This window comes from Brachycentrus maculatus, unplaced genomic scaffold (assembly GCF_059751285.1).
Source record: "Brachycentrus maculatus isolate JH-2025_06_01 unplaced genomic scaffold, ASM5975128v1 h1tg000070l, whole genome shotgun sequence".
Taxonomy (NCBI): Eukaryota; Metazoa; Arthropoda; class Insecta; order Trichoptera; family Brachycentridae; genus Brachycentrus; species Brachycentrus maculatus.
Genome location: NW_028280824.1, coordinates 168,114 through 194,728, shown reverse-complemented (window position 1 = coordinate 194,728; position 26,615 = coordinate 168,114). Strand labels below are relative to the sequence as shown.

General features: G+C 35.0%; 1 protein-coding gene across 2 annotated transcripts; it reads right to left on the bottom strand.

Annotated features, from left to right (window-relative positions):
• Positions 1–922: 922 nt before the first annotated feature.
• On the bottom strand, positions 923–26,304 carry D12 (YEATS domain containing 2 homolog D12). Of its 2 annotated transcripts, none has more exons than XM_088257066.1 (10): positions 25,782–26,304; positions 23,808–23,949; positions 20,904–21,041; positions 18,627–18,855; positions 16,434–16,602; positions 15,031–15,179; positions 13,038–14,065; positions 5,901–6,565; positions 3,472–3,621; positions 923–1,231 (listed from the first exon to the last, which is right to left on the bottom strand). In XM_088257066.1, exons 1-10 carry the CDS (start codon positions 25,964–25,966, stop codon positions 1,099–1,101), a joined length of 2,988 nt encoding a protein of 995 aa, XP_088113192.1. In that variant the 5' UTR covers positions 25,967–26,304; the 3' UTR covers positions 923–1,098. The 2 variants fall into 2 exon arrangements, with proteins under 2 accessions (XP_088113192.1, XP_088113193.1); XM_088257067.1 differs by having other exon boundaries at positions 18,627–18,834; positions 25,782–26,301.
• Positions 26,305–26,615: the final 311 nt, after the last annotated feature.

Below are 26,615 nucleotides of genomic sequence, written 5' to 3'. Positions count from 1 at the left end.
TATATATATATATATATATATATATATATATATATATATATATATATATATATATATATATATATATATATATATATATATATATATATATATATATATATATATACATATATATACATATATATATATATATATATATATATATATATATATATATATATATATATATATATATATATATATATATATATATATATATATATATATATATATATATCGTAGTCATACAGGAGAAAGTGCCCAACTGCATTTTTTACAAAAACGTGATCATTGACTATTTCATATCTTACTAGCTTAATATTGCCCTGAAAAATCCCAAAGCGATTTTAAACTTGGAAGTATAATATACTGACTTGTTAAAAAGACTAACTGCATTGGTGTTTATTTTGTTGCCAAGCAAAAGTGACTTAAATGGCCCTCCTGAACATTTTTCGTTTTGTTAGTTGGTCACTTTCTCCTGTACGACTACGATATATAGACACTATCTAAAATAAAAGCGACTAGGACAGTTTAACGTGATCGAATTTACGCGCACCGTAATATATATATATATATATATATATATATACTACTACTACCATAACGCCGTTTCTCCGCAGGGGTAGGCAGAGGATGGAAGGCCACACTCTTCTGTCCTGACATACACTCCTCGCCTCCTTCACATCCATACATCTAGTCATACATGCCCTCCGATTACGCAGACTTTTGACACCGCCAGATTTTAAGGTTCTGATTGATCCGATCGTGCAAAGTCTTTTTCGGTCGTCCACGTTCTGTTTTCCCTCTCACATTCGCCACATATATCTTCTTAGTCATTCTTTCGTTATCCATTCGCTCCACATGTCCATACCACCGCAAAGAACTCTTCCTAATCTTTTCAATTATTCCTCGTTCAGCCTTACATTCCTTTCTTATATCTTCGTTTTTAATTCTGTCATACAATGATTTTCCACACATTCGTCTGAGGGAGCGCATTCACTCTGCTTTCATCCTTCCTTTGCCAGTTCCATGTTTCGCTTCCATACATTGCCCATAAACAATATGGTACAGTCCTGTGAGCCAGTCTACATACTGCGAGATGATTGTTCCGAAAGGACTTCATAATTTCTCGTTGTATTGAAGTTCCTGCGTTCCCAGGTGGGCGTTGGTCAAAACCTCCAGTTCTCTTCTGCTCTTGATGGCTTCGAAGACATGACGGAGGCTGACCAACTCCGGGGCCCCCGATTCGCTCCTGAAATCAGATAAAACGCAAGTCTCTCAGCGTTTGCGGACCATATTGTCTTTCAACGACTTGCCCCAACTAGAAGCAATCTATTTTTAATTAATGTTTTGCTTAGTAAATACCACTATTTCTTAAAATCTACTGTGACACATCGCTCACTCCTTTCAAGAACGTCATAAATCAAAAATCGTCAATTTTTAGTTGTGCATGTTTTCCGAATGCTCAGAAAATTTACTATATCCCAGCAAAAGCGGCATATTTTAACTTAATATTTACCCGCTACAGGGCAGAAAGTGTTGTTTTTGCATTTTAAAGAAAAGGTATTGTTTAATTATTTTTTTAAATAAACTAAATATTTTTCAAATACAGAAAAAACCTTCAGTTTTTACTTAAAAAGATCTGTTGCACAGTAAAAGGTTCATTAAGTGGCTTGATATTTATTTTAAATACATTGTATTATATTTTTAAACATTAAAAACGTTCTCCCGAAAAATCAGGTATTTTGATTTATGACGTTCTTGAAAGGAGTGAGCGACATGTTTCCATACATTCCGCATGCATTTTTCGTGTTTGAAAATGATGCGGAATGCATCGAAACACGTGTCAAGGTAGATTTTAAGAAAAAGTGCTATTTACTAAGAAAAAAAAAATTAAAAATGGATAGATTTTATTACTAAGTGACTGCCGAATCAATTAATGAAATTACATAGAAGCAATCTCTCTTAATAAAAAAAAGGGGGATTTCGCTGCTATTGGTCTCCATTTGACAAATATATGTCCGCCTCCGTAGTGTAATGGTCAGCACGCTCGGCTACCGTTCTGGAGGTCCCGGGTTCGATTCCCAAGGGGGGTCAAATAAATATTTGTGATTGTTTTCACTCTAATATTTATTCAATATTACCCTGGACTGGTACCTGAAGCGGAGGGCTGATCACCTTTCCTTCGAGTGTTAACGATCAGTGCCTTATGCACCATTGAGGTGCGGATAAGGGTTTAAAAAAAAAAATTGACAAATATTGATCGCTTGACAGCTACTCTTATGCGCAAAGGTAAAAAGCCGCAAGTCAAAAGCAGTGGTTTTGAGATAAATGAGTTTATAGTTACTTAAAATACACATGTTAGCCAATGCTTTTGATAGTATAGATTTATTTAATATATTGTTATCCACCTTGAAGTTTGTACTTTCTCAGCATTATTTCTCCATGTTATAATGGACAAATTTAAACGTTGTAATAGATTTATATTATCCACTGACACTTGGTGATGGAATTGCATTTTAATATATTATTAGATTAAAACCAATATTTTTAGCTTTTCCACTTTATTTTTATTTGACCAGCGACCGGGTTTCGTCGTTATCGACATCCTCAGACATATATATATATATATATATATATATATATATATATATATATATATATATATATATATATATATATATATATATATATATATATATATATATATATATATATATATTGTCCGCCTCCATAGTGTAATGGTCAGCACGCTAGGCTACCGTTCTGGAGGTCCCGGGTTCGATTCCCAAGGGGGGTAAAAAAAAAATATAAGTGATTTTTTCACTGTAATATTTATTCAATATCACCATGGACTGGTACCTGAAGCGGAGGGCTGATCACCTTTCCTTCATGTGTAAACGATCAAGATAACACTGGGTTAATATGACACAGTTCCCTATGCACCATTGGGGTGCGGATAAGGGTTTTATTATTATATTTTATTATGTATATGTATATATATATATATATATATATATATATATATATATATATATATATATATATATATATATATATATATATATATATATATATATATATATATATATATATATATATATATATATATACATATATATATAAGCAATGTAGAGATAAGATAAGCTGAGATAAGCATTATCGATAAAATTAAGAAAGGCGTGTTGAGATGGTTTGGACACGTGGAATGTATGAGTGAGGAATGAACGGTTAAACAAATTTACGAGGCAAATGTAGTTGGAAAAAGAAGCTGAGGAAGACCGAGGAAAACTTGGCACAATGAGGTAGGTCAAATAATACTTGAAAACGCCCAAGTCGGGAGTCGATATAATCGGCGGGTATGTTTGAGGCCGACTCAGTCTTGATAAAGAAGCGGTTAGCTTGGAAACCGGTAGACATTATAATTAAGTTATAATAAAATATTTATAGTGATTTTAAAACAAAAAATAGTTACAAGTGGCAGATACTAACCTCCAAAGGTCCCTTTTCACATTCGCTAGGTTTCCGAAACTTTCGTACGACATGGCGGCGTCCAGAGCTGCCATCTTTACGGCGAGCGAACGTCGCAAGATGTCCTCGACCAGCGATCTCAGGGCGGACAGGATAACTTTGTGCGGAAGACTGCAAGAGGACAATGTCAAAATTATAACAAACGATTTTTTTTAAATTCAGTACCTACCTACAATCCTTTGTGTAGCATTAGAAACCAATTTTGTTTTTATTTCTTTCAAATCGATACTTATCGGCGGAACATAACACATGTCTTTTTATATATTTTTTTTGACATCTCATCAAAGATGAAGAAGAATATGGAAGTCTGGGCATTTACGGGGCTGAAGACCGTCATAGGCTGGTTTGAGTGATCACTTTTCACACGCGTAACATTCACCAATTCTACCCGTTATTGACAGCCACATTGACAGAAACATTGTTCTTGAATCACTAGAACTTCACTAGAGACATCTATTGGTGAGATGAAAAGAAGCTTTTTATTGAGCGGAAACTCTTATATTAGTATGCGAGGTCCGAATCCTGGATTATAATCACACACATGAGAAACGAGAATCTCAACACACCTTTCTTAATTTTATCGATAATGCTTACCTCAGCTTTGCATTCCTTCCTTATTTCACTATTCGGACATCTATCATACATCGTTTTGTCGCACATTCTTCTGAGAGATCGCATTACGACTGCATTCAGTCTACTTTCATCCTTCTTTTGCCAACTCCATGTTTCACTTCCATACATTAGAGTTGTGGAAGCAGGACTCCGTTGTGCACTGCCAGTTTAGCTTCCGCTGATAGGTTTTTATTTGCTATAACTGATTTCAGTGCACCGTTCACTTTGTTCCCAGCATTCTAATCTAATCTGTTCGATACTGTATATATATTCTTTTTATATTTTTTAAATAATGTAAATGAATGTCTCATCGCGGGCTATGCTTAGTGAGGCGTTTATAAAAAAAATATATAATTTTGTAAAAAATTATATTACAGTATTTTAAAAGGTAATGTAAAAAAATAATAAAAAATATATATGTATTTAATTTTTTGTAAACCTTATCTTATCTAATCGACTTATTCCCATAGCGTGAAGCGCTAGAACCGTTGCGAGTTTCAATTTCAAAGAAAAACCTTACCAAGTCACCTTTGAACAGCTTACGTGACAACTGATAAGAATATTTCTCAAGTATCTAATGACGTGACCTATTTGGAAGGAGCAAGGTGTGGTTTTTACATACACCTGTGTTTTTTACCTGCGATAGGTATTTTTTATTATTTACTCAGCTTAATTCAACACGAAGGCAATATTGATTAGTTCATTTTTGATAATTTAATTTTTTAAGTGAAACTCTAATGTATGAAAGTTTTACAACATTTTGAGTGTGTCCAAATATTTATTCACAAATCTGGGTTATCTTCAATTATAGGAGTTATTTTCATATAATATGAAAATAACTCCTATAATTGGAGTTTGTGAGCAAATATTTGGACACACTCAAAATGTTGTAAATAAATTAACTGGTCAAATTATAAGCTAAAATAATAAAAATGAAAATGCTATTTTCAGGCGTTTCTCATGTGTGTGATTATAATCCAGGATTCGCATCTCACATACTAATATAAGAGTTTCTGCTTAGTAAAAAGCTTCTTTTCATCTCACCAATAGATGTCTCTAGTGAAGTTCTAGTTATTCAAGAACAATGTTTCGAAATTGGTTCATATATATATATGTATATATATATATATATATATATATATATATATATATATATATATATATATATATATATATATAAAATAATAAAATAAAACCCTTATCCGCACCCCAATGGTGCATAGGGCACTGTGTCATATAAACGCAGTGTTATCTTGATCGTTTACACATGAAGGAAAGGTGATCAGCCCTCCGCTTCAGGTACCAGTCCATGGTAATATTGACTAAATATTACAGTGAAAAAATCACTTGTATTTTATTTTACCCCCCTCGGGAATCGAACCCGGGACCTCCAGAACGGTAGCCGAGCGTGCTAACCATTACACTACGGAGGCGGACAGATATATATATATATACATATATATATATATATATATATATATATATATATATATATATATATATATATATATATATATATATATATATATATATATAGAACTTCCAAGAATTTGAGTATTGTGATTGTCAATAATGGGTAGAATTGGTGAATGTTACACATGTGTAAAGTGATCACTTAAACCAGCCCATGATGGTCGTCAGCCCCGTAAACGCCCAGACTTCCATATTCTTCTTCATCTTTGTTGAGATTTTAAAAATGGTATTCTTTATTGTTATTGTACATACTTTTATTAATACTGTTGAAGGCATTAGCCGTAATAGAAAATAAAAAATATTACCTGTGACTGTATCCGTTGCCAACATTTTCATTCCTCAGTTCCACCCCTTGCTCCGCGCATATCCTTTCAATGTACAAACACCGCAATTTCTCATCATCGTCGTCAAACGGCAGCACATTCTCATTCTCGGTTTTGATTGCCACACCGGCGCCAAGATGGCCGCCGCGCTTAATCTTCTGTTTCGCTTTGAGCTCCGAACAGACGTCAATTTCTTCATCGCTGCTGTCCAAAATACTCAAAGTCTTCAAAGACCCGTCAGTCAAAAAGGGTTCAGACTTGATCTTGACGAGATTTGACGGCGATATATTCAAATTAACCTTTTCGCATCGTTCCTGTGTTATTTGCGAAGGTTTTTTCTCATCATTGAACGGATTTTTATGTATATTCGTGTATGTATGGATAGCGGAGGCGTTTGCGAATATTTCCTTCATCATCATACGCCTCTTGTACGCCTTTAGATTCCCAATGTCTCCGGGATTGAAGCAGCCGGAGAATCTGGAGTCGTCTTCGAGTTGTTCCGATGTTTCTATCTTGTTTACAGGAAAGTAGCCGTGATAATGAGAGAATAAGATGATTTGTTTGGGAGACCAGAGGTTGGCCGGGGTATTCAAGGTTGGCAAAAAGTATTCCTTCAGGACATTGTGAATTATTTTTGCTCTGGTCCACTAAAACAAATAATAAAAAATAAATAATAAAACCCTTATCCGCACCCCAATGGTGCATAGGGCACTGCGTCATATAAACGCAGTGTTATCTCGATCGTTTACACATGAAGGAAAGGTGATCAGCCCTCCGCTTCGAGTACCAGTCCAGGGTAATATTGAATAAATATGACAGTGAAAAAACGGAGAGTGAAGAACGGTAGCCGAGCGTGCTGACCATTACACTACGGAGGCGGACAACAAATAAATAAATTAAAATGAAAATGAATGTATGAGGAGATGCGTGAACGTGGAAGAGGCGAAGAATGTTTGCAAGGACAGAGTGGTGTGGCGCTCTATTCTCTCTGCCTACCCCTGCGGGGAAGCGGCGTGATGGTTAGTTAGTTTTTTTTTTTTAATGAAAATTTCTCGAATGTTTTTCGCAGATACTTGGCACATTTTATAAACTTTATAATATAAAACAACTTTGTTTTAACCACTTTTTATTGGTAAACCTTATCAGGGTTTATGTACTAATTCTAAAACATTGAATTACTCATGGTTAGGTTATAGTTAATTACCCTTCCCTTACCATACCAAAAACTTCCACGCACTCCGTATACCATATGAAAATGTGATTTGAAAAATTAAACTGTTTGTATGTCCAAAATTTCAAATCTAATTGATAATTGATAATTTCATTAATTAATTTGGCAGTCACTATGGGGTAGTATCTATCCATTTTTAATTAGATTCTTACTTGGTAAATACCACAATTTAGTCAAATCTATTGTGACACGTGTTTCGATGCATTCCGCATCATTTTTAAACATCATATCGCCCACTCCTTTCAAGAACGTCATAAATAAAAAATCGTCAATTTTCAGTTGTGCATGTTTTCAGAATGCCCTGAAAATGTACTATATCCCAGCAAAAGCGGCATATTTTTAACTTAATATTTACCCGCTACAGGGCAGAAAGTGCTGTTTTTTGCATTTTGAAGAAAAGTTATTGTTTAATTATTTTATTAAATATCCTAAATATTTTTCAAATGGAGAAAAAACCTTCAGGTTTTACCTAAAAAGATCTGTTGCTCAATAAAAAGTTCAATAAGTGGCTTGATATTTATTTTCAATACATTTTATGTATTATGTTTTTAAATTTTAAAAACGATCTCCTGAAAAATCAAGTTTATTGATTTATGACGTTGTTGCAAGGAGTGAGCGATATGTGAAGCTAAGCCTAAATTTTAGATAAGAATACCCTTCCCGTCCTTAAGCATCAATCGACCCAACGGGTAGAAAAAATACATTTCCCGTCCCTAATGTGTTACATAATACGCTTTATAGAAATGTACATAGAACTACAAGATTGGATCTTGAAAAAAAATTAACACATACCTCTTTGGGTGAAATGACCTTTGATTACTATGCGATAAAGTCGTACAGCCTGCTTCCATTATCCACAAAGTCATTGAATAACGAATCTAAGGGATAATGGAGGTGAGCAGATATGAAATAGATCACATTGTTCGGCCGTGTCGTATTTGATTACGTGTTGAAACGTTTCTAACCTTCTGACTGATGGATTTATTTGTCCTATGTCCCTTTATAGCCGTGTTTTACAATCTTATCAAACTGGATGGGTTTCTCCGCTCCCACCTTATCTAATCTTATTGGCTTATTCCTGAAGTGCTAGAACCGTTAAGCGTTTCTATTACAAATAAAAACCTAATCAAGGCCACTCCCAAAGGTGTACTTGACAACTGATAAGAATGCTAGGCGATTATCTGGTTACGTGACAAATTTGGAAGAAACAGGGTGTGGTTTTTATATACATACACCTGTGTTTTTATCTGCGATAGGTTTTGTGTACACAGCTTAACCCTTTCGTGGGCGGTGGGAAGATGTATTCCCACCTAAGGAAATGGCACAAAAAAGTCATTGGGAAGCGGTGTTTTCACTTGGATTATACTAATGTCAACTGCTGACATATTCTGGAATCTTTTCCAATCAAATATTTCACAACTAACGGTCAGTTTTTGACAGTACATCGTTCGGAGTGGGCATAGTCGAGTTTTTTTCTCGAAAAATCGTTTTATTCAGCGTTAAGTCCTTTCTAAGCTATATACTATTATATTTCAATCACCGTATGTATTCATGTTTATACAACATTTTGAGTGTGTCCAAATACTTGTTCACAAAATCTGGATTATCTCCGATTACAGGAGTTATTTTCATATTATTTTTTGACATCTCATCAAAGATGAAGAAGAATATGGAAGTCTGGGCATTTACGGGGCTGACGACCGTCATAGGCTGGTTTAAGTGATCACTTTACACACGTGTAACATTCACCAATTCTACCCATTATTGACAACCACACTACTCAAATTCTTGGAAGTTCTATATACATGAATCAATTTAGAAACCTTGTTCTCGAATCACTAGAACTTCACTAGAGACATCTATTGCGAGATGTAAAGAAGCTTTTTTACTAAGCAGAAACTCTTATATTAGTATGTGAGGTTACATCTCGCCAATAGATGTCTCTGGTGAAGTTCTAGTGATTCAAGAACAAGGTTTCTAAATTGGTTCATATATATATAACTTCCAAGAATTTGAGTAGTGTGGTTGTCAATAATGGGTAGAATTGGTGAATGTTACACGTGTGTAAAGTGATCACTTAAACCAGCCTATGACGGTCGTCAGCCCCGTAAATGCCCAGACTTCCATATTCTTCTTCATCTTTGATGAGATGTCAAAAAATAATATTCATGTTTACATTGATTAATAAATATGTGAAAACACGCACGCCGTTCATTTATAATCAAATGTCAAAGTGGTGGGAAATTCATATCCCACGGAACTAAATGTGACAAAAATTATTAGTGTATATTTTTTTAAAATTATATATTTTTTTAAAGTTATGTTACGGTTTACTTTCATTATTATATTTAGATGGCCAAAAATGGAATGCGCTCGAAGATATGGAAGAAATATTGGAATATTTCCATTGTTTGCCTTCCGACGAAGAATATTCAGATTATAAGGAATAAAATTTGCCCAGCAAAGGGTTAACTGAAGACCACGATTCCATTACTGTTTCGTTCATTTTTAATATTTTCATTTTACCCAAGTAATACAGTGGTTCTAGACCATTTTGAAGTCAGGGAGCACTTTTGATAATTTTTTGATCAAAATGTGTTACTTGAGCCCAGTACAAAATTTTTTTTAGATCGTGGTATCGATAGTATTTTGACAATAAGTGTCACCTGTCAGGGAAACAATGAATCATGTCGATACGTTCATTATTGTAGACCAGCCATTCTCAACCTGCGGCCCGCCAAGCTTTTTTGTGCGGCCCCCAACACATTTATTATCAGGAACATGATTTACAAAATCTGGCATTCTATAAATATAGAATCGTATTAAATCTTGAGATTTATTTCCACTTTGACGCACAGACATGGAAACCCGCATAGGATGGTCGTTGTCGTGTCAACATCAGATCTGGTATAAGAGTGTTGCTACTGCACACGCTAGATTTATTCCCAAAAACAAACATTTGACAGACAAATATGCGCGCGCTATTATTATTCTGTTTCGGTCATATTTTTATAAATCTCAAATGGTTTTCCAAAAAAACGGGGGTGGTGGGTTTCATGATATTTTTTGTCATACCAGTATAGTGTTGCGGCCCGCGTAGCTTTACAAATACATATATCGCTCACTCCTTTCAAGAACGTCATAAATCAAAATTCGTCAATTTTCAGTTGTGCATGTTTTCGGAATGCCCAGAAAATGTACTATATCCCAGCAAAAGAGGCATATTTTTAACATAATATTTACCCGCTCCAGGGCAGAAAGTGTTGTTTTTGCATTTTGAAGAAAAGGTATTGTTTAATTATTTTTTTAAATAAACTAAATATTTTTCAAATGGAGAAAAAACCATCAGGTTTTACTTAAAAAGATGTGATGCACAGTAAAAAGTTCAGTAAGTGGCTTGATATTTATTATTAACACATTGTATTATATTTTTAAACTTTAAAAACGTTCTCCTGAAAAATCAAGTTTTTTGATTTATGACGTTCTTGAAAGGAGTGAGCGATATGTATGCGGCCCGAAGAAAAAAAAGGTTGAGTATCATTGTTGTAGACCAAATACAGATTAAATTTTTTTTTGTAATGGGTCCAAGTAACACATCAAAGTTCAAGTAGCCCCATTCTACGGTACACCAAAACTAAAGATTAAAAAAACATACAAAGATAACTGCGATTAAGAATAAAACTGATAATTATATTACAGACAAGTTAAAAATGAATTAATTAAAAAAAATACATAAAAAGATAAATACTCCAGTGAAACTTTTCACATTATTTTTGACATCTCATCAAAGATGAAGAATATGGAAGTCTGGGCATTTACGGGGCTGACGACCGTCATAGGCTGGTTTAAGTGATCACTTTACACACGTGTAACATTCACCAATTCTACCCATTATTGACAACCACACTATTCCCACAAATTCTTGGAAGTTCTATATATATGAACCAATTTAGAAACCTTGTTCTTGAATCACTAGAGACATCTATTGGTGAGATGTAAAGAAGCTTTTTATTAAGCAGAAACTCTTATATTAGTATGTGAAATCCGAATCCTGGATTATAATCACACACATGAGAAACGCCAGAAAATACTATTTTCATTTTTATTATTTAAGCTTATAATTTGACCAGACAATTTATTTGGACACACTCAAAATGTTGTAAACTTTTCACAATGAAAATCATTTAATGTGACACCTGAGCTGGTCGGCTTTTACAAATTTCAGCGATATTAGGTCTACTATTTGAAATAGCTACTCTCGTTTCTTCATTCAGGTTCAGTGCTGCAGAACAGCGTTTATTATTTAATATAATTTTGTACTTAAGTTATACATATTTATATATAAACATATATTTATTATTATTTTTTTATTGGACACTGTCTATCCTCACTAGGTATTTGTAGATACCTGTTCTGAGGTAGGCAGGGTATGCTTATTCGTTTTATAATACAGCTTTATATATATTTTAATGATAATATAAAAGTGGTAAGACTGAAATAATATGAAATAATAATTATAAAAAGAAAGCAAATAGAGAGTTGAACTAAAAGAAAAGTAAAATCTAAAGGAGTAATATTATAAAATTAGAAAATAGGATTATATAATTATAAAACACTGACACATAGATCAATAATTCAAATTGATAAGCCTATCGCGTTTCTTCATTGTAATGTTGGTCAATGTGGAGAAACCTAGCTAACACGAATATGAGGTTTAAAACTGTAGTAAAATTTTCAGTGCCCTTGTGTTTTTTTTTAAAAATAATAAAATACAACTTAGTAGGCTCAAAAAATCTGTGTTTGATTTAATATTTAACTAACTAACTAAATAACCATCACGCCGCTTCTCCGCAGGGGTAGGCAGAGAGAATAGAACGCCACACCACTCTGTCTTTGCAAACATTCTTCGCCTCTTCCACGTTCATGCATCTCCTCATACATACCCGCCGATTATTACGACTCCTAACCTGACCACTTTCAAGTATTTGGCAGACCTGATCGTGCCATATTTTTCTCGGTCTTCCTCTGCTTCTTTTCCCAATTACATTCGCCTCATAAATTTGTTTTACCGTTCTTTCCTCACTCATACGTTCTACATGTCCAAACCATCTCAACACACCTTTCTTAATTTTATTGATAACGCTTATCTCAGCTTTGCATTCCTTCCTGGCTGGGTCTTGAACAAACATCCAAAATTCATCCTTTCTATTCGAGTTATTTCTGAAGAGGATGCCGAGAAAAACATGGCACAATCAGGTATGCCAAATACTTGAAAGCGGTCAGGTTAGGAGTCGTAATAATCGGCGGGTATGTATGAGGAGATGCATGAACGTGGAAGAGCTTTCTATTCTCTCTGCCTACCCCTGCGGAGAAGCGGCGTGATGGTTAGGTAGTTAGTTAAATGTTTAATCAAACACAGATTTTTTGAGTCTACTAAGTTGTATTTTATTATTTAAAAAAAAAACACATAAAAATCAATATTGTGACGATTGTTCCCAGTTAAGGCACTTTCAAACGAATGCCTCAAAAGACTCAAAGACTAAGATAACTCAAAAAATCTGTGTTTGATAATATTTAATACACAAATTAACCTGTTGACCAGGCGGTCCGCTGTCCAATTCCGCAACTTGTAACGGGCGCGAATACTGATTCACTCTGTGTCTGAAATTCATGTCCAGACATGTATGGATGACTAATACCTTCGTGTTCGAAAAATAAACGTCATACGGCGCAACATATATTTCAAGGACGTATTCACATGTCCTTCCCGTACCCGATATTGTTTAAGTTTGACGTATTTATGCGTCCCGCCCGGTCAACAGGTTAAAATGGAGTTCTACAAATTTAACGCCAAATCTATAAATAAATAAAAAATATAATTTACTCACCTCATTGTTTCTTCGTTTGATCTTCCCGAGAGCGTAGAATTTTTCCGCGCTTTCCACCGCATACGGGAAAATCTTCAGGAACTCCGCGAAGCCGGCCAGCTGATGAACGAGAGGCAGGAACTTGAGCATCAAGCCCACGGCCGCCCTGACGTTGTCCAACTTCGCCAGATTGACTTTGATAAAATCGGCGATGGTCGACGCTGCCCTGTCCGCATTTTCCCTCCGTTCCGAAACGTGAAAAATGCTTTTGGGACTAGAAAATTGGCTATTTGTAGTGAACGGTTTGTTGTTGAAAATCAGCGCCCCCTTGGCATCGAGAGTGATATCTTTATGTAAATTTGTTATCCCCTCCGAATGATCTTGTTGAACGTAGCAGTGATCGTTGTGGATGCTATTCAAAATGGTTTTAATTGAATGTTGAGTTTTATTAGCACCGGGCACCAACATCGGTTTGACGTCCACGCAATTTGCTATTCCCGGCTTTAGCAGGCTGTTGCAATTCGGTTTGAGGAGTGACTTTTTGCTCTGCGTCAGAATATCCGTTCTCAAGAGTGACCGACTGGCGTGCGTTGCTTTTCTGTGTTCGTTTTCTATCTTCGGCACCAGCAAACTGCTGCTATTGCACGGCAAAACGCAATGATTTTTTGTGAAATTTGGACTTTCCTTTTCTATATCCATCGGTTCATCTTTGATCTTCGTTGCGGAATAATCTGGTGGTCTGATTTCATCTTTGATCGTAACATTTTGCGGCGATTCTTCTTCTATCTCTTCTGTTTTGACTTTGGAAATGTCGAAGATGTCGTTTGGCACTTCCGTGGACCACGCAGACGGATTGAAATTGGACTCGGAGACAATGTTCATCCAATTTTTGACAGGTTTCGAGGAAACATTGGCAGCTTCATCTTGAGGCAATGCACAATCATTGGATTCTACTTTCGATGCGCTTTGGGATGAAGCTTCGTTGTTTGTAGATTTTTCGACCATCGTTTCATCGGTGTAGAGCCAAACATCCACAACAGTTTCAGCACCTGGTGACAAAAAAAAAACAAATATATAATCGCAATACGGAGGAATGTGGGTTTATTTATGGATTTGGCGTTTAATTTGCTGACCACAATTTTTATTTAAAATAATAATAATAATAAATTTGGATAATTTAAATAGCGCCATTTTCGTAAAATACTTCCTCAAGGGCGCTTGCTTTATATATTAAATGTTAAAATCAAACACTGAATTTTAGAGCCTACTAAATTGTATTTTATTGTTAAAAATACAGAAAAATAAAATTTGTGATAGTTGTTTCTCCTTGTTATGAAATTTTTAAACTAAATACATAGTTTGAAAATTAGAAAATGCTACAACAGGGCCAAATGATTGTCACAAATTTTATTTTTATGTGTAACAATAAAATACAATTTAGTAGACTCTAAAAATCAGTGTTTGATTTTATCATTTAATATGAAATTATCCGGAGCATTAGTCTGTATGTTCCCGATAGTTACCTAAGACAGCGTCGGCATAGATTGTTTTACATTCCTATACACAGGACCAACCTGCCGATGGTTATGCCTGTAGGAAGAGCTACCGCTATGTTGAACAATATCACATTGGATATTGATCTGTTCCATGTGTCCGAAGGAGTTTTCCGAAGCGGGATTCTTCTACACCTTTAAGTCTTCTTGCTTACTTTTACTTTTAATATATACGCCTTGAATATTGTTTGTTATGTATATATATATATTTTTTTATTGAATAAATTGAATTGAATTGAATTGAAATTGAATACATATATAAAAAGAAAAAAAAAAGAATATGGGTTTCATAATATTCATTGCCTTGGCCTTTTTGTCATCAATAATCAATGCGTCGGAGCATACAGCCCAGATGCAGTGCCCCATACACCATGGGTGCGGAAGACAGAAGAAGAAGACATGGTTCCAAATAACATTTAAGGTATTTTGACAGAGTAACAGAGTAGAGAAAGAAGACTTACCCAGAGTCTGCAGCCCTGTGTAGTTCCTGTCCAAGCGCAGCTGATGTATCAGGTTCACAGGCTTGTTGAGGAGGTCGTTCTTGAAGTGCAGCCGCACCTGGACGGGGAATTCACCCCAACCCCTTCTCGAGAGATGGAAGGGGGCAGATCTGCACACAATAGGTTGATTTATGTATCCATTCGGAGTTTAATTAGTAGATGTTTTGAATATTGAAAGCGTTAACTTTGTGGATCACATTAATATATTATTTTGAGAAATAAAAAGACTTTGTGTTTTGATCCACTCACATTTTTATTAACCAACTAGTTTCGGCAACAACCTGTTGCCCTCTTCAGGGTTTAATTTATGACCTATGACTCATAAATTAAACCCTGAAGAGGGCAACAGGTTGTTGCCGAAACTAGTTTGTTAATAAAAATGTGAGTGGATCAAAACACAAAGTCTTTTTATTTCTCAAATCAATATAATTTGTAGATCTTTATAATTTATATTTTAGTGTCGGGTTGTGGTCCCGTGGTTAGTGTCGCAGACTCTCGAGTCAGAGTTTCTCGGTTCGAACCCACTCTACAACAATTTGATACCTATTTCTTATAATGAGCCGCTTGGGCTCACAGAAAAAGTATGAGATTGAAGTATTTTTGTAAATAATAAAAACGCAAATATTTCCCTTTTAAAATGAATATAAAAATAAAACGCGTATTTATTTTTACATATTTTAAAAATAAAAATATACAATATATAATTAAAATGTAACTTTGTTTTAAAATCACTGTAAATATTTTATTATAACTTAATTATAATGTCTACCGGTTTCCAAGCTAACCGCTTCTTTATCATGACTGATTAATTATTTTTTAGTATTAATCAGTCTTAATAAAGAAGCGGTTAGCTTGGAAACCGGTAGACATGTTAAATGTTGAATCATACACTGATTTTTTGAGTCTTCTCAGTTAGAAGACTCAAAAGATCTATGTTTGATTTAAAAATTAATACAAAAATTAAGCAATGTCCGCCTCCGTGGTGTAATGATCAGCGTGTTTAGCTACCGTGCTGGAGGTCCCGGGTTCGATTCCCAAGGGGGGTGAAAATAAATATTAGTGATTTTACACTGTAATATTTATTTAATATTACCCTGGACTGGTTCCCGAAGCGCAAGAGTGATCACCTTGCCTTCATGTAAGTAATGATCAAGATAACACTGTGTCAATTCGATGCAGTGCCCTATGCACCATTGGGTGCGGATAAGGGTTATAAGTAAGTACATAAATTAAAATGGAGTTCTACAAATCAAACGCCAAATCTATAAATACACTGAAGTATTCAGATCTGTGAAAATACCCCGAGTACACTGTGTTCAGGTTATCGGTATGCAGATACGCAAGTGGGTAGGTCCTCAACTCACCGCAGGTGCACGACGTTGTGCGGGGCGTACGACTGGTCCAGGCCCACAGTCACCGAGGACACAAAGTGCGACACGTCCGGGCGGTCGCGCGGCCCGCGCACGTACAGCAGCCAGCGGTGCGTGGAGCGGTCCACGTCCGAGTGCGGCGGCGTATACTTGGACGTGTTGCCTGGTAAACAGATTCAAACTGTGAGTGGGACATCACAACTGAGGAGGGACATTGGACTGACTGTATTATGTTTATGTAAAAACAGCATTCCAGATGAAGTATAAAAGTTGGCAGCACATGGAATGTCATATCCCGTACGTTGGAATAATATCGCTGAATGTAAAAAATTAAGAAAATTGAGAAGAATGTAAAAAACAGACAAAATATCGCTCACTCCTTTCAAGAAAATCATAAATCAAAAAACTTGATTTTTCAGGAGAGCGTTTTTAAAGTTTAAAAATATAACACAATGTTTTAAAAATAAATATCAAGCCACTTATTGAACTTTTTACTGTGCAACAAATCTTTTTAGGTAAAACCTGAAGATTTTTTCTCCATTCGAAAAATATTTAGTTTATTTAAAAAAATAATTAAACAATACCTTTTCTTCAAAATGCAAAAACAACACTTTCTACCCTGTAGCGGGTAAATATTAAGTTAAAAATATGCCGCTTTTGCTGGGATATAGTACATTTTCTGAGCATTCTGAAAACATGCACAACTGAAAATTGTTGATTTTTGATTTATGACGTTCTTGAAAGGAGTGAGCGATATATCAAATACGCAGCGTAATTCAGTTAAAAATGGTGATAGAGAAACGATAGTTGCAATCTATTTATGCATGAAATTTATAAGGGGTAAAAGAAATAAACACATCCAGGAAAATGATTATTTGAGGAACAATTAATTACCTAAGTTTGTTTCGATTTAAAATTTCTAACTAACTAACGTAACTTCTTTAAATCATATAACTCATGTGGTACATATTTGCAAATTTTTTTCATTATCATATTTTTGTTTTTTTGTTTTCTGTAAAAAATCTAATATTTGTAGTTTATATTAGCACTTTTAATGTAATTTGATTTCTGATAATATCTATTGTATTCTTGCCAGTGCCCTTTATTATATACAACATTTTGAGTGTGTCCGAATACTTGTTCACAAAATCTGGATTATCTCCAATTACAGGAGTCATTTTCATATTATTTTTTGAAATCTCATCAAAGATGACGAAGAATATGGAAGTCTGGGGATTTACGGGGCTGACGACTGTCATAGGCTAGTGATCACTTTACACACGTGTAACACCATTTGTACCCATTATTGACAACCACACTACTCAAATTCTTGGAAGTTCTATATATATGAACCAATTTTGAAACAATGTTCTTGAATCATTAGAACTTCACTAGAGACATCTATTGGTGAAATGAAAAGAAACTTTTTATTGAGCAGAAACTCTTTTATAATTAAAATGTAACTTTGTTTTAAAATCACTATAAAAATTTATACAATTTATATAAACAGAGTTACATTTCAATAATAAAATGGAAAATCACAAAGTTAGTGCTACAAATGTAAATTATATAGAAACTCTTTTATTAGTATGTGAGGTCCGAATCCTGGATTATAATCACACACATCGCTCACTCCTTTCAAGAACGTCATAAATCAAAAATCGTCAATTTTCAGTTGTGCATGTTTTCGGAATGCCCAGAAAATGTACCATATCCCAGTAAAAGAGGCATATTTTCAACTTAATATTTACCCGCTACAGGGCAGAAAATGTTGTTTTTGCATTTTGAAGAAAAGGCATTGTTTAACTATTTTTTTTAAATACATTAAATATTTTTCAAATGGAGAAAAAACCTTCAGGTTTTACCTAAAAAGATCTGTTGCACAGTATGTATAAACTTCAATAAGTGGCTTGATATGTATTTTCAAAACATTGTGTTATATTTTTAAACTTTAAAAACGTTCTCCTGAAAAATCAAGTTTTTTGATTTATGACGTTCTTGAAAGTAGTGAGCGACATGAGAAACGCCAGAAAACACCATTTTGTTTTTTTTTTTAATTTTATTTTTTATGCTTAAAATTTGACCAGATAATTTATTTACAACATTTTGAGTGAACACTCAAACAACTTTTTACAACACTCAAAAGGTTGTAAATGAAATTATAATATATTTTCTTTAAATCCTCACCTATGATGACTCTGAACTTCTCCTTCTGCTTGTTCCTCCTGCCGGGCCCCACCCTGAGCACGTCCCGGTCCATGTTGGCCGGCTCGATGTAGCGGGGCACCTTGACGGCGGCCCCCTCGGCTGCGGGCTCCGGGGCGCCCCCGCCCGGGCCCCACTCCGCCTCGGGGCGCAGGGACTCCACGCTCGAGTCCACCGGGATCGTCTGGTGCTGAGAGGCGGAGGGAGAAATCTAAGTTGACAAAACGGAAGGCGTAAAAAGATACTTTCTTTCATTAATTGATTCGGCGGTCACTTTGTGGTAAAATCTATCCATTTTTAATAAATGTTTTACTTAGTATGTCCGCCTCCGTAGCGCAATGGTCAGCATGCTTGGCTACCGTTCTGGAGGTCCCGGGTTCGATTCCCAGGGGGGGTCAAATAAATATAAGTGATTTTTTCACTCTAATATTTATTTAATATTACCCTGGACTGGTACCTGAAGCGGAGGGCTGATCACCTTTCCTTCATGCGTTAACGATCAATATAATACTGCGTTTATATGATGCAGTACCCTATGCACCATCGGGATGCGGATAAGGGTTTGAAAAAATGAATTTACTTAGTTAATACCACTATTTCTTAAAATCTACTGTGAAACGTGTTTCGATGCATTCCACATCGTTTTCAAACATACGGTGTTTGAAAATGATGCGGAATGCATCGAAACACGTGTCACAGTAGATTTTTAGAAATTGTGGTACATATTTACTAAGTAAAACATTAATTAAAAAAAAAGATACTTTCTATATTCAAAGCATTGCAAAGCTTTGTGATATGGTAATATTTGATATAACACTCTCCTTATTTTATTTATTTAAACTTCATGTACAGAAAATAAATAATACATTGACGGGCTTATTGCTAAAAAGCAATATCTTCCAACCAACCGAAAACGGACTAGTGATATTGGTCAGAACGTTTGATACCATATATAGCTGTGTGCAATCAGAGGGTAGATAGTACTTAAACATTGTTTGTGTGTGTTTGAGAATGAATGTTTATTTTAAATATCATGAGTGTAATTGTATTTTTGTAAGACCTGTAATTGGTGTATTAATTTTTAAATCAAACACGTTTTTTTTTTTTTGAGTCTACTAAGTTGTATTTTATTTTAAAACACATGAAAATGAATAATGTGACAATGTTTTCGCCTAGTTATGGCATTTTCAAACGAATGTCTAACCTGTGATTGGCTTTGTGTTAACTGTTTTGTTTACTGTCTCTTATTTATATTTATTTATATATATACATATATATATATATATATATATATATATATATATATATATATATATATATATATATATATATATATATACATATATATATATCTGTCCTTTCAACGCCATATATCAAAAAAACTTGATTTTTCAGGAGATCATTTTTAAAGTTTAAGAATACGTATAATGAAATGTATTAAAAATAAATATCAAGCCACTTATTGAACTTTTTACTGTGTAACAGATCTTTTTAGGTAAAACCTGAAGGTTTTTTCTCCTTTTGAAAAATATTTACTTTATTTAAAAAATAATTAAACAATACCTTTTCTTTAAAATGCAAAAACAACACTTTCTGCCCTGTAGCGGGTAAATACTAAGTTAAAGTTGCCGCTTTTGCTGGGATATAGTACATTTTCTGGGGATTCCAAAAACATGCACAACTGAAAATTGACAATTTTTTATACATGACGTTGTTGAAAGGAGTGAGCGATATATGTATTAGATGGCAGTGTGCAGGATTTATGTGTCAAAAACTTGATTTTTCAGGAAAACGTTTTCACAGTTTAAAAATATAATACAATGTATTAAAAATAAATATCAAGCCACTTATTGAACTTTTTACTGTGCTACAGATCTTTTTAGGTAAAACCTGAATGTTTTTTCTCCGTTTGAAAAATATACAGTATATTTAAAAAAATAATTAATCAATACCTTTTCTTCAAAAAGCAAAAACAACACTTTCTGCCCTGTAGCGGGTAAATACTAAGTTAAAGTTGCCGCTTTTGCTGGGATATAGTACATTTTCTGGGCATTCCAAAAACATGCACAACTGAAAATTGACAATTTTTTATACATGACGTTGTTGAAAGGAGTGAGCGATATATGTATTAGATGGCAGTGTGCAGGATTTATGTGTGTTTCTTTCCAGACGGGCCGGAATCTCTTCACTCTCTAGAATGTGATTCGGTTTGCGCGATAGTTGGTTTGGTTAGGTTAGGTTAGGTCGGGTTTAACTTACGGCGGCATTCTGCTTGTTCCTCTTCCTCGGCGGCCTGATCTTGAACAGCTCATCGAGGTCCAAGTCCGCCTCGGAGCCGAGGAGTTTCTTCAGCGCGGGATGGATCCTCTTCTGCTCATTCTTCAGCAACGTGAGTACCTGGGATCAAAAATTGCTCATCACTCAAAGTGTTCATATGTTGCCTTGATCAATAATCCTAATCAGGGCTTAATTTGATCAAAACAGGTCCCGGAACCCACTTCACGTCAAGCTTATTACTTAACAAATATTATTTTCTTATTATTTATTTATTTCATAGAAACATACATTTTTTTTACTTTATGTATTACTACGGCTCTTTAGACATGGCATGTTTTGAGCCGAAATACTTACATTGTTGCGGACGTCTGGCCCCCCATGAGGTGTAGCGGTCATCTGGCCTTATTATACATATGATGGGATAAATAAATTTATTGTAATAATTGTATAGAAATAAGGTAGCATTAAGCATCAAATTGTCAAGCGTGTTTTATATGTATTTTGATGTGTTCCGTACGGAGCGAATGCGTCGACTGAGCTCCGCCCGCCCGGAAGGGAGAGCGGTGAGCGGGGAGCACGGTCGCCCGCATAGAGGGGCCCGTACGGACAAAGCCTCGGATAACGGGATTGTACCGTTACCTGAGTAACGGTACTTTACCGTTTTACAGCGCCGTGAAACGCCGACACGGTATGAAACCGTGCCGGCTATGCAGCCTTATTTATTGAATAAATCAGTGTGTGAAAACCAACTCGGTCTTTGTATTTCTCCATTCCTGTCGCTCCTTCGCCTCGATAATTCGCCGCTGGACTTTGCCTGACTCGCCGTCTCACTGCACCAACAACGGACCGTTGGAAAGCCTTTCTCAAGGCTAGTGAGTACGCTTCAACACACTCAGGGCCAGTGGATATTGTTCGGCTTACCGACCGGACTGAGCTGCGGTGAGCCTCTGCCCCTTACAACGGCAGAGCCATAGCTGTGCTACAGACGACGGGCCCTCCAGTGGCATAGCGCGAGTAAAGTCGGTTACATACATGTAAATACAATTTTTTTATTTTATTATTATTTGTTTTTATTTTATTAATTATTAGATTATATACATTACATACAATAACAATTTACAGTATTTAAAATAATTACACCTGGACTTTAATTAATTCACTTTCTACCTTGTCCCTTCCAACGAGAAGCAACCATCGACGGACACTGTTCTTAAAGACATGATCACTACTGGAATTCTTAATGGTAAATATTCATTACAATACGTAGTTTATATTAGCGCTTTTAATCTATTTATATTTTTTATATCTATTGTATTCTTTCCTGTACTCTTTATTATGTATAACCTAAAATAAAATGAAGGAAAAGAAGGAAAAGAAAAGAAAGGAATGTAAGGCTGAACGAGGAATAATTGAAAAGATTAGGAAGAGCTCTCTGCGGTGGTATGGACATGTGGAGCGAATGGATAGCGAGAGAATGACTAAGAAAATATATGTGGCGAATGTGAGAGGGAAAACAGAACGTGGACGACCGAAAAAGACTTGGCACGATCAGATCAATCGGAACCTAAAATCTGGCGGTGTCAAAAGTCTGCGTAATCGGAGGGCATGTATGACTAGATGTATGGATGTGTAGGAGGCGAGGAGTGTGTGTCAGGACAGAAGAGTGTGGCGTTCCATCCTCTCTGCCTACCCCTGCGGGGAAACGGCGTGATGGTAGTAGTAGTAGTAATAGTAGTAAAATAAAATGTATCCCCACACACAGGCCATGCCTTTGTGGGATCTTTTTTTATATCAACTGGTTCGCTGTCGCATGTTAACTCGCTCTCTAATTCCGTGCTCGCCAGGCCGGCCATACAAAATGAGCTCTCCTTTGAGCTTGTCGCAAGCCATTATCCAGAGCACTGGTCTGTATGTTCCCGATAGTTACCTAAGACAGCGTCGGCATAGATTGTTTCACATTCCTATACACAGGACTAACCTGCCGATGGTTATGCCTGTAGGAAGAGCTACTGCTATGTTGAACAATATCACATTGGATATTGATCTGTTCCATGTGTCCGAAGGAGTTTTCCGAAGCGAGATTCTTCTACACATTTAACAAGAGTCTTCTTGCGTAATTTTTAATTTGTTTTTTTAATGTATACGCCTTAAATGTTTGTTTGTAATGTATATATTAATTATTGAATAAATTGAATTGAATTGAATTGAAGACAATATCAAATCCGATTGCAATATTTTTTAATTACAATATATGGAGACATCTATTAGGGAGATCAAGAAATACTAAAATATTACAATTTACCAATATTATCAAGGTTACAGTCATCTTTCTAAAAGCTCTCACATTTTTGTTGAAAAAGATCACAGCCTGCTGGGTACGGCCATATTAATACCTTCCGGCATTGAGAGAGTTAATATAATAGAATAATTTTCAACTTATAATTATATTTTTACAATTTATACGTTCCCTCCATTTAGGTTTTTGTATTAAAAAATCTGATCTACATGATTTTCACAAAAAATTAATAAAATAAAAAATTTTTTGGTCCATACAATTACATTTTTCCTCCATTTTAAGTTTTTTTCAATCCCTTAAAAAACGTAAAATAGGGGTTTTACTTTAATTTTTTGTTGATTTATTTAATTTATTGTTATCCACCTTGAAGTCTGTACTTTCTCAGCATTTCTTCTCCATGTTATAATGGATAAATTTTAATGTTGTGTTTCACTCTCTCTCACTGCTCGCTGATAGTGTGTGAAGGAGACGAGTATTTACCAGACTTTTTGTTTCTCTATTAGTGTATTTTTATATTAGATACTGTATATATGTATTAATCACGTTAAAGGCATTAGCCGTTCAATAAATAAATAAAATTTAAAAAAAACCTTGTTTCTAACAGCTGGGTCCTTCTGGTTGGCTACTTCCTTGTGAACATCTTCATCGGTCAGTTGGAACTGCTTGGAGTTGTAATAGTTGTTGACTATCGCGTATCTCAATCTGTGCAATGTCTTTTTTGCCAAACTTAGCCTGTAAAAACAAACAATTTTTTATGCATAAAGGCGGATTTACATCGAGTCAGCTACTGGCGTCAGTACTGGCGCTGAAAACTGGATTTTTCAATTTCAATTTTCAATTTTATTCAACAACAAAATAATTAATAAATACGTAACAAACAATATTTAAGGCGTATATCGTAGTCACACAGGAGAAAGTGACCAAGTGCATTTTTTACAAAAACGTGATCATTGACTATTTGATATCTTACTAACTTAATATTGCCCTGAAAAAAATCCCAATGGATTTTAAACTTGGTAGTATAATATATTGACAATTAAATTAAAAATTACTTTATTGACGTTTATTTTCTTACCAAACAAAAGTGACTTAAATGGCCCTCCTGAACATTTTACGTTTTTGTAGTTGGTCACTTTCTCCCGTACGACTACGATATATTAAAAGTAAGCAAAAAGACTTAAAGGTGTAGAAGAATCGCGCTTCGGAAAACTCTTTCGGACACATGGAACAGATCAACATCCAATGTAATAATGTTCAACATAGCGGTAGCTCTTCCTACAGGCATAACCATCGGCAGGTTGCTCTTGTATATAGGAATGGGAAACAATCTATGCCGACGCTGTCCTTAGCTAACTATCGGGAACATATAAACCGATGCTCCGGATAATTTCAGGATTATCCATCATACCGCGCAACAATTGATAAAAATGTGTAATCAAATACACATTCCTTCTAGTCTCTAAACTGTTATAGCCAAGCATAACCCTGGAGGAACTGGGTCGAGTAGAGCCGAGGATAATAGCCGTACTCTCTCATGTAGAGATACTGAGAAATTTCTTTTGGACTTTCTCTACCATAAGAGAGTACTTAAGCTCTTGTGGTCCCCAAATAATCGAGCCACTCTCGATAACACTGTTTACACATTAGTCATCGGTTAAGGATTTTAATTTGCAGCGAAAAAGGAGTTTGATACGAGTCAATTATTTGTTATTGTTTCCCATCCGCTATTAGAAGAGTTATTTTATTCATTGTTTCGGCATTTACTTTGTGGTAACACATGTTGAAATTATTAAAGAAAACCCTTGTTGTTTTACCAGTTTACATTTAGACCTGAAGATGGAAGCTTAGCTTGGAAACTAGTCAGAAAATAAACTCAAGTGGTAAAAAGACAAGTGTTTTAAAAAGACAAGAAGAGATATCTTTATGTTTATATTATCCACTGACACTTCGTGATGGAATTGCATTTTTAATATATTATTAGATTAAAACCAATATTTTTAGCTTTTCCACTTTTTTTATTTGACCAGCGATCGGGTTTCGTCGTTACCGACACCAGTCTGATGATGTCGGTAACGACGAAACCCGATCGCTGGTCAAATAAAAAAAGTGGAAAAGCTAAAAATATTGGTTTTAATCTAATAATATATTATATCTTTATGTAAAAATAATTAAAAAAAAACGTTTTTTTTTAAATTAACTAACGTCCAAGTGACACTGAATTCTAGTTACGGCTTATGCAACACCGCGATCATGACTACTCAGGCTTCAACTTTTTAAGTTTCATAGCCTATGCCTACTCGTGAGTGGATTTACTGTTTAAGTTTAAAGTTACTATAATTTCATGTAATTTATGAGTGAAAATTTTAGGCAAAAACACTAGCTATAATAAAACTGAAAAAACAGTCGCTGTGCATATATGGATAGGACTGTTTTTAGAATCTTCTAGGCACTAAAAATGAACAATATCGCACGTGCTTCTTTTGACCCTATTTTCAAAAACTAACTACGATAAAAATGCTACCTTCCGGTACCTGCTTGTACAAACAATATGTTTAAATATTTACCGTTCGTCTATTAGCTCGATGTCTTTTTCTTTTCTTTGTATTTCTGCAGAAAATTCTCGATTTATAATATTTCGTATTTTTTCGTCCCTTTCTTCGTCTGCAAGTCCGTGAATCGATTCCGTTACCAAGCCCTCGCCGTAATCTGGATCGACGATTATTTCACTTTTCACAGTTACTTCGGACATTTTATTACTATCTTATCAAGAGATAACGCGGGATATCGATGAACACAGCTTTATCGCATCTAAAGACTAACTAATTGATCGCATCCGCCACGATTTATAGATTAGGTTATGGCGGGTGTATAGATTTTATATTTTCACGTGATTTTCTTAATCTCGATAGAATATAATACAATGAGCGCTTAGAGGACAAAACGAAACGATCAGCGTATTTAAGACTTATTGGAGACAGAGAAGCAATTTTTTTAAGCAATCGAAAACCAATCAGGACTTTAATTAATGTATATTTCGGCATCAGATGGGAGAAAACGTGAGCTACGGCCAAACCACAGACTAACTATTTTATATAAAGACTGCCAACTACCTCGATTTTTTATGGCTGGAAGTGATATTCGCCAGCGGCCGGAAGTGACGTAAACGGCTAGAAGTACTAAGCTCCCGGCTGGGCGTGACTTCGCCGCGGCTGAATGTCAAATCCACCCGCCGAAATATTTATCATTCATTTTTCAGGTTAAATGGTATTTATATTGAAATTTGTTGTATAACATATTTTCAAAATTATAATATTAATATTACAAAGAAGATATTTCACTATCTAAATTTATTTATTTCAGTGTAAACAAAAATAGAAAGGTCACGGCTAAAACGCGAC

What these genes read in the sequence shown, in the direction of transcription:
- D12 (XM_088257066.1), bottom strand. Translation starts at nt 25,966, where the DNA reads ATGTCCGAAGTAACTGTGAAAAGTGAAATAATCGTCGATCCAGATTAC. An exon ending in GGAACAAGCAGAATGCCGCC is followed by an intron (nt 18,856 to 20,903) that starts GTAAGTTAAACC and finishes TTGTCAACTTAG; the next exon opens with ATTTCTCCCTCCGCCTCTCA. An exon ending in GGCAACGGATACAGTCACAG is followed by an intron (nt 3,622 to 5,900) that starts GTAATATTTTTT and finishes GTCCTCTTGCAG; the next exon opens with TCTTCCGCACAAAGTTATCC.